Source organism: Ochlerotatus camptorhynchus, unplaced genomic scaffold, assembly GCF_037179485.1.
Source record: "Ochlerotatus camptorhynchus isolate MF236.1 unplaced genomic scaffold, CSIRO-AGI_Acam_v1.1 ptg000006l, whole genome shotgun sequence".
NCBI lineage: Eukaryota > Metazoa > Arthropoda > Insecta > Diptera > Culicidae > Ochlerotatus > Ochlerotatus camptorhynchus.
In genome coordinates, this window is record NW_027040498.1 from 3390320 (window position 1) to 3399972 (window position 9653).

General features: G+C 44.3%; 1 protein-coding gene across 1 annotated transcript; it reads right to left on the reverse strand.

The window, feature by feature from the left end:
* Positions 1 to 1150: 1150 nt before the first annotated feature.
* LOC135717270 (uncharacterized) lies at positions 1151 to 2564 on the reverse strand. The gene is made up of 2 exons (XM_065239272.1): positions 1494 to 2564; positions 1151 to 1431 (listed from the first exon to the last, which is right to left on the reverse strand). The coding sequence occupies exons 1-2, from the start codon at positions 2401 to 2403 to the stop codon at positions 1289 to 1291; spliced, it is 1053 nt and encodes a 350-aa protein (XP_065095344.1). The 5' UTR covers positions 2404 to 2564; the 3' UTR covers positions 1151 to 1288.
* Positions 2565 to 9653: the final 7089 nt, after the last annotated feature.

Genomic DNA, 9653 nt, shown 5'->3' on the forward strand with positions numbered 1-9653 from the left:
GATTCCATAATTTCGAAAAACATTTTTTATAGCGAAGTGAGTGGAAGCAACCCTGACTTTGAGCATGGTATAGGCATTGATAATCAACTTTAAAAAGTGTCTGGATTTCGGTGCATTATTGTACATATTTTAGTCCTCGGAAGTCTATGATTCGTTGCTCTGATCGATGCGTCAAGTTTCCATCTACTATTCGCCCGACAGGTCGGCAACAATCGAAACACGTTGCACACAACCTTCGGCTCAACATTAGCCGTAGGTTTGAAAGTTTGTAAATAATATCACGCAACCGAGCCGCAGCTAAACACGTGCTTCATATCTCTTCCACCGAACGTTCATTAGCATGCAAATCATGCACGGTTTACCAATGTAAACTATATTTATGGGCATATATGTGTATGATTTTGGCGTTCCGGTGCGGCGACATGTCCCATCGGTTGCATATTATTACGTTATCAATTCACTTTCTTCCGATTCCATATTTCGTTTTTCAGTGCGCAGACACACGATCAATTATGAAATAGTGCGACGTAGTATATGAACTGTGATTGTTTGGTTTGCAGGACTATTGGACACACTGATTACACGTTTTTTTTAAAGTAGTGACTTTGAATGACAAATTAGTTCCGTTTCGGTGTGGGATTAGGAAATAATTCCCGATTACTTTTTGAATAGCTCATAAATCCATTTGTCGATCATAAAATCGATTAACTCCATTCGCTTTCTACCGCAATCAGTGTGTTATTTTCGCAATAATGACAAGTAGAATCTTTAATTTAATCTGCATCCATCAATATTGCAAATCCATCGCTCAATGAACAAAGGACCTATTCACTCCAGATTTGACCACGTTTGCCGACGTTTTAAGGGTGTGTTTAGATTGTCAAAAATGAGATAGTCCTGTCTATATGAAACGTTGTTCATTGTTATAATGGTGCCAATGCTTTCTTTCTCGGATTTTTCCAGTATACCATAATGAATTCTTGTTCCCCAGCGATAGACTCGATCGAATCAGCAAAATCTGACAGTGTATTACTATGATTTGGACAAAAGATTGTTCGTTAGGATGAAAGTTCTTCGCAAAGGTTCGTGTCCGGAACGGAATTGAAGTCTTTTGTTTTTCTTTCTTCAAACATAAAGTATAGACCATACATTTCTAAGTAATAAATAAGTTTAATAGTTTTAACCTATCCTATATCGTTACATTGGGAATGCATGCACTAATAGCAACACGATAATGGCAATTGGACAGCGACAGCCAGTCCTAGAATTTAGAAGGCTAGGACCTTCCTCACTTCTTCTGGTAACCGTTGTGTGTGATGTCTACATCATAACTGGAAGGGCCCGTGTAACGGCCATGGTTCGAGGCTACATCGTACGGTTGCCCATTGAACGCTCCGTTTCCATCCTCCTGGCTTTGGTGATGGAAGGATGCTGAAAATGGTTTGTTTTCATTAGCTGGTTGATTTGAAGTTATTTTGAAGAAAAGTGGTTACTTTGTTCTAAGTCCAACAGGGTCTGCTGCTGTTGCTGATGACTGTCTTGTACGTGCGTGGCCGGTGTGCTGCTGATGAAATACTGACCTTGTGCGTTAGCTGGAAGAGTGAATGGAGGTAATAGATTGTGCGAGGGTTTGAAAACCGTCGTCGTTGTAGGCGTTGCCGTAGGATGATTCACCAAAACCGGACGCCAAGGTTGCTGAGCCGTTTGGGTCACCGTGGCGGTTGTCAAGGTTGGGGTCGAGGCAGTTGGTCCAACTGGAATGTTAACATAGGTTGGAGAAAGGTTGGATACCGCAACCGTGGGGTTGTAGACTCCATTGGGAATGAAATTGGAGACGGCAGTGTAAATTGGCTTCTGCTGGATTACAAATGGAATTTTGGGCTTTTCGGGCACCGGAACTGCTACAGGGATGAATGGTTTCTGGGGATAGGTGGCAAAGAAGGATGTTTGCTGAGGAGTGCCAAACGGAAAGTAGGTAGGCACTTGAGCGGCAGGGATTTGCGGGTACGCTGGGAACGATGGAGTCAATGGTGCAACTGGAGCAACTGGAGACAGGTTCGTTATCGGTCGGACAACACCGGTAGCTGGTACTCCGAAACCTGGAAAGTAGTTTGGTGCGTAGACTGCGGGTACTTTTGGGAAGTTACGATGGTATGAGGTCACCGATGCACTTCCGGGAAACAGAGCATATCCTGGTGGCAGCGCACCTCCATATCCTTTATAAAATCCTGGGAACTTTGCGTACGGGCTAGGATGATACGGACGATGATGTGCCACTCCTAGAGGAACTGTGTATCCTGTCAGGCCATGGTACAGACCACGCTTGTTCTTCTTCGCAGCAGATGTGCTCACAAGAATACAACTAAGCACTAAGCACACCGTCAAACACTTGACAATTTTCATCGTCCTTTCGCTTGTAGCTTCTCTTAACGTAAACCAGAAATTTATCCACTTCACCACCGCGAGCCTCGATTATTTGTCCGACCGGATACCAATGCAACAATGAACTACCGAATTAAACAACAAGTCATATTTATAACACGCCCGTTGATAAAGGTTTTCATTTTTTTCGAACACCTTCTTCAAAACAATTTCGATTGATTTAACATAATGTGTATTAATATAGACGTACACACGTACCGGTCGGTCCCTACTCGAATGCTTATAACTCTGTGATCCCCTAAAAACCATTCGGTAGTTGGTAGTGGCTTTCCGACGATCCCTCCAACCAATCGAACCCTACAGCAGCGATTCCCAAACGAAATGAAAAGTGTTTAACCGCGCATCGATATCGTCACTTAGTATTCCAGTCCAGGCCACGCGATAAGTGCTTTCAGTTTTCACTACCCTTATAGTTCGTGCTTCGGAAGCATAACACTTTTCCTCGCACATATGCAACCACCCAACTCCGAGCAGTCGATCCGACCCAAAAGACAATGCGTTCCAGCGTGTAGGTGGCCTGGTGACAAAAATATTCCCCATGCTTCACTGAAAATAGCAACAATATTTATCGATCACTCAATGAGGTAATGGCAAAATTGCACGCACGCGCGTATTCTCTACCCACGCAGATGCCCTATAAAGGCCGGTCGATCACATGGGGGGATGGGGCGATGATGCACTTCTTCTGGCTATGGCGTAATATCACTGACCAAGTTATGTACAATGTAGCGAGTGGTCACCACTGTGAGACGCAACTAAGTTGTACGTATTTCCTGACCAAAATTCTTCACTTCACGGTGAATGGCGGCAAACTTGCATCGTCCAATAATAAGTAAGTTAATGATCATATTACGATACAATCAACGATCGTTTATCGATCTTCAATATTAAAACCATATGCACGGTTTACAGCTACAGCCATTTGCCGATGTCTCTTTGCACTGATTTATGATTTTTGCTGGAAATAATTCACAGTGATGTAACCTAAAGTTGTGTGAATCATTTCGATATCTAAGCAACTGAATTTACCGAACCGAAAATAAACCCCGCATGGCTGATAAACCTTACAGCAAAAACAGTTGTAAAATGATCGATCTGGTTTTACAAAGGTCAAATATTTCTCCACCCAGTTTCACGCTACATTCAACAGGTTTTAGTGGCATTAGATCAACTGCACTGCATGCTCTCTTGACATCCAACAAACACTAGCTAGCGCGGAAAGACGAGCCATATCTTTTTCCGAACGTGCCGCAATGCACAACGTGGAGGTGTCAAATTTTCTTCGATACAATGTCGCCGAAGGTCACCTATCAGCTGACGATCAAAGCAACACATATTTTCTATATATATAATGTCTGTGTGCCGTACTTGTGTTACGCACTCATTTTTCTCGGAAATGACTTAAATGATTAGAGTTCAACCGGTATCAGTTTATTTGCATCTGGCTCGCATAGAATTTAATGCCAATTGGACATTTGGTTCCGGAGATAAGAACAAAAAGTTGCAAAGTCAAGTACAAGTCAGTCATCGCTTCAATAAAATGCTAATCACTTTTCAGGATCAACTCGGATCGACTTTTGGTTGAGAAATGGTTCCGTTACTTTTGATAGTATGTGATCACTAACCCATAATTGGATTTTTGACAATAACTTTAAATTTTGGGAGTGTTTGAACAATTTCAAATATGATTTCATGGTGTACTCGACTAGACTAACAACCTACCATAGGTCACTTGAAAAGATCATTAATTTTTTTTTTTTTTGTAACGCTGTGTTACAAATAGGGGGTAAACAAATCCGATGAGTACTCAATTTTGGTCAAACGATGCCCTAATACATGATGTATCCTTATAAAATAAAGAGTGCTCAAGGACTTTATTTACCCCCTGACGGTAAAAGGTAAATGGGCTACAAAATGGTGACTTGACAACCTGGAAGGAGCGGAATACCTAGCTCTGGTCCTCACAAGTTTCTACCTCACGCCTCCCCGAGTCATATGATAACAAAAGACTATCAGCTGAAACATGGACACAGCTGGGTCACGTAGCCTGGATAATGTTGCCAGTCCGGCTATAGCAAAGTAAAGACGTGCGACGTGAACACTGGTGTGGTAATTATGGTACGGTGATAGAAGCAATGCTTCACCAAACCCGAGCGTCTGCTCCATGTTAGAAGTGGCTGATCACCGTCCTAGTGCCAGCGGCAAAACAGGGGGTTGGGACTACGATTGGAAGAAGTAAGGACTACGATTGGAAACTAGGAACTGCAAATCGCTCGGCATCCTGGGCTGCGATAAGTTAATCTATGACGAACTTCAACCACGGAACTTCGAAGTCGTAGCACTGCAGGAACTTTGCATCGAGCGGCTACTTTCTACCAGCTGGGTACCGGCTTTGTAGTGCTGGGTAAGATGCGCCAACGCATGATTGGTTGGCAGCCGATCAACGCGAGGATGTGCAAGTTTAGGATTAAGGGCCGTTTCTCCAACTACAGCATCATCAACGTGCACTGCCCACACGAAGGGGGACCCCACGCAGCTGGAGCAGGTGTACGATGGCTGTTCGCAACGGGACGTCAAGGGAAGGCTACGTGCCGCAAGCCGATATGTTCCAGGACTTGGACGGTAACCTTCTCACGAACGAGTGTGAGGTGATTGAGAGGTGGAAGCAGTACTATGACGAGCACCTCAACGGTGATGCAGTAGAAAACTAAGGTGACACGGCACCATACCTTGGAGCACGCGCAGAAGACGACAGGCTACCGGGCCCTGATCATCAAGAAGTTGATGAGGAGATCGGTTGGCTGAAAAACAACAAAACAACCGCTGCGCGAAGTTGACTATCTACAAGACGCTGATTAGACCGGTGGTCATCTACGGCCACGAGACCTGGACTATGCTCGTGGAGGACCAACGCGTACCATCTACGGCGGAGTGCAGATGGATGACGGAACGTGGAGGAGGTGAATGAACCACGAATTGCACCAGCTGCTGGGAGAACCATCCATCGTTCACATAGCGAAAATTGGGCGACTACGGTGGGCTGGGCACGCCGTAAGAATGCCGCACGACGACCCAGTGAAAATGGTTCTCGAAAGCGACTCAACAGGAACAAGAAGAACAGGCGCGCAGCGGGCAACCTGTCCGACCTGCGGACCCTTCGCAGACTACGAGGCTGACGAAGTGTGGCCATGGATCGAGTGGAGTTAAGACGACTTCTTCGGACAGCTGAGTACAACAAGACCTTAGCCTGATTGGTAAGGTAAGTCGGTAATAGCCATGAGTTATACTATCTAGCAGTGTTGGAAAAATATCAAAAAATCAAATCTCATCAACGCCCAAGATCACGCTTGATTTTCGTAGACAAAAATCAACGAACAAACATCTGCGGTTGATTTGCAAGCTGTGATATCGCAGCTCGGAATATCAAGCTAACAAAACTCACCAACTGCAAATCTCACCAAACTGTGGTGAGATTGAGTTTAATGATTTTTGCTTTACACCCGAATGCAACCGAAACTTCCATATCAGCTTGCAGCAGTCCTTTCGCGTCTGCTATCGGTGATGATTAAAAAGAGATAGCAAACTATGCTTTCTCTTTCTAAGAAAACGATGTGCAATGGAATCATTTTTGTGTCGAGTCAACTCTCAGCTTGATGTTTGCACGTTGTGAATAGTCTCGCAATATCAAAGGAGCTTGTAAAATCAATATCAAGCATAATATTTTGTTCCAATTTCACGCGTGATATTGCGAGCCCATGAAAGCGGGAAAATACCAATTGGCTTCTGATTTTGCCAACACCGCTTTCTAGCGTAGATGAACCAGAACAATCCTCGCTGAACCCAGTCCACTTTTTGCACGAGGTTCTTGAAAACCATTTTTTTTACTCATTCAGAAATTCTAGTTATGAAACTAGAAAAACCGACTGGTAAAGGTTTAATTAATGGACCCCTCGGTAACTAGAGGCTCTAAAATATTTCGAAAGTGCTCAATTTTTACGTATTCTTAATTCACCAAAATAATTATATCTGGCCGACATATTTAATTTATTCTTGAAAATGCGTTTTCCATGAGCTTACCTCCAACCAATTTTAAAAATAGGCAAATTTTGATGGAGCAATCAAAATTTTGCATGAAAATAGAAGAAAATAAAAATTTTGTTTGATAAATCTCATAATCACTTACAAATAATTCTCGAGCTCGGCAATACATATAACCTGCTAGCAAGGGCGTAGCCAGGTTTCAAGCTAGGGAGAAGCGAAAAAAAAATTACTATGGAAAATTTTACCGAATGCCATTTCACCGAACGCCATTTCCCTGAAAGCCTTTGTGTTGCTGAGTTTAGGGGGGATAGTCACCCCCTGCCCCCCTCTGGCTACGCACGGCATAATTGTAATTTACAGAGAATTCAGCAAAAAAAAAAATTCAACAGTTATTCAGTACTACTGCAAACTGAAATTTCGGCTTGCTTCTATTTTTTCCGAAACTCGGCAATACTGGATGCCGAGTACCAACGCAAACAATATATTCACTGACATCGGTGAGCTGATATGCCGAGATTTCGTTTTACCATTGATTGTTTACCGAGATTTGGAATTCTAGCTTTCATCCGCCATTATTTTTCATTCATTAGAAAATGTTCGCATGTTGCGTGCAGTAGAAGCAGCCGGTGGAAACTAACGATTTTCGATACCCAGCTTCATAGCCCAAGTAGACAAATTGTCTAAGGTATCTTGCAATGGTCCTTGCAGGTCCGGTGCACTTGGCCCTATAACGGACACAACCCCGTCATCTGCAAGCTGCCTTAGCGAGCAATTTTCATCAAGACAACCATCAATGTCTTTTACATAAAAATTATAAAGAAGGGGGGCTTAAACATGAGCCCTGGGGGAGACCCATGTAACTAATTCGTGAAGTTGTCGAGTTTCCATGAGAGAAGCTCATATATTTCTCAGACAACAAGTTGCTCAAATAGTTGTTCATAATTGGTGAAAGCCCACTATCGTGGAGTTTATCCGAAAGGACATCGATACAAACAGAATCAAAAGCCCCCTTAATGTCCAAGAAAACTGAACCCATTTGCTGTTTTTGCGCATAGGCCAGTTGAATTTCAGTTGAAAGCAACGCAAGACAGTCGCTCGTTCCTTTGCCTCTCCGAAATCCAAATTGCGTATCTGAAAGTAAACCATTCGACTCGACCCATTTGTCTAGACGAAAAAGAATCATTTTCTCCAACAATTTCCGTATACAGGACAGCATCGCGATGGGACGGTACGAGTTATAATCCAACGCGGGTTTACCGGGTTTTCGAATGGCGATAACTCTTACTTGCTTCCAATCATCCGGAACAATGTTGTGCTCCAGAAATTGATTGAATAAGTTCAACAAGCGTCTCTTCGCGATGTCTGGGAGATTTTTAAGCAAGTTGAACTTGATTCTATCCATTCCTGGAGCTGAGTTGTTACATGAAAGGAGAGCAAGTGAGAATTCCACCATCGAAAACGGGGAATCTATTTCGCTATTACCCGACGGACGATCACGAACGTTGGTTTGAACCGGTACCGAATCCGGGCAAACTTTCCGCGCGAAGCTGAAAATCCATCTGTCCGAGTACTCCTTGTCTTCATTAATCGGTGATGACGCGTTTCGCATTCTCCTGCTGACATTCCAGAGTGTTCTCATGGAAGTCTCTCGCGACAAACCATCGACGAACCGACGCCAGTATCCGCGTTTTTTTGCTTTAATTAAGTCCTTAAAGGTTTTCTCGAGGTCGGTGTACCGCTCGAAATCCCCGACCTTACCGTGTTTGCGGAAGCGTTTAAACGCGGCGGACTTCTCACTGTTCGCGTCGGTGCAATCCTTATCCCACCACGGGGTGGGAGGTCGCTTGCGGACGGAAACACCCGGAACACGTTTCGTCTGTGCTCGCAGCGCACAATCGATTATGACACGCGCGAGAAAGGAGTACTCGTCCAGCGGAGGAAGTACGTCAACCGATTGACTGGCATCAAGAACCGCGGTCGCGAGTTTTCGCCAGTCAATGTTTTTCGTAAGATCGTACGCGATGTCGACCGAGCGAGTAGAAGATGAACCATTGGTAATAGAAATTTTGATTGGCAAATGGTCACTACCGTAGGGATCTTGAATTACTTTCCACGAGCAATCCAACGATAGTGAACTCGAACAAAGTGAGAGGTCTAATCTGCTTATTTTTGCTGGAGGTTTGGCTACTCGTGTTGCTTCCCCGGTGTTCAGAATTGTCATTTTGAAGAAGTCGCACATGTCGTATATCAAGGTTGAGCGGTTGTCGTCGTACAGTTCCCCCCAGCCTGTACCGTGAGAGTTAAAATCTCCCAAGATCAACCGTGGCTCCAGTAGTCTGATGTATGACCAAGTTGTTTACATTTCGAGCAGTTCATTACCCGAGGTACAAACAGGCGTACAGGTAGCCGAACCTTGCACATGGCGACGTAGTGAGGTAACGCTGAACCCGAAAAGGTCACACGAAACGAGTTTGACAAGGAATAAGTTTTTTTGGAGCCTACTACGGATACTGACTGCATTTGAAGGCAGTCCAATATCTTCACCTTCGGCAGGGCACAGTTTTTAAAAATTCCGAACAAATCGGGACCCAAGAAATCATCACTAGTCAAACTCGCTTCGGTGACCACTCCTTCAATTTCTACCTCACTACTGGGTATGTAGACTCGGTATTCCAATGAAAAAAGCTCGCACGCAACAATTTGGTTAGCCTGCTTCCGGTCATCAACGGTAACACGCAGTTTTATTGGTGTTACCTTGAAAATATCGGTAACGGCCGAAAAATGTGTTGTTAGATCCTTAGAGATCCTCGGAATGTTCAAAGGTTTTTGTTTGGGCCGGAAAAAACAACCAATGGGCCTTTCGAGGCTTCTGGGTAAGCCTTTAGGCGGGGGAGCGCAGAGGTTTTCGGGGGCAATGGTGTGGGGGGTGCAGGTGGACGAGGAGGAGATGGTGGGGGAGAGGGTTGTGGGCGATACCTTTTCTTGGGATATGCTCCAGTATTTTTGCTGGAGAGCGAGTCAACTGGAACGTCAAGGGTTTCCATTTCCACAACCTCCTCGAGACTTTCGTGTGAGGTGGAATTAAGAGTTTCGTCGTCTGAGATGGAAAGCGACCATCCCCCGCCTTTATCATTTTCATCCATTGCGGTTAAATATCGCCGCAACGGTGT

Excerpts from the sequence above, each read along its gene's own strand:
- LOC135717270 (XM_065239272.1), bottom strand. The coding sequence starts at position 2,403 with ATGAAAATTGTCAAGTGTTTGACGGTGTGCTTAGTGCTTAGTTGTATT. Across the intron at positions 1,432-1,493 it reads CCTGTTGGACTTAGAACAAA|CATCCTTCCATCACCAAAGC; the intron begins GTAACCACTTTT and ends AACCATTTTCAG.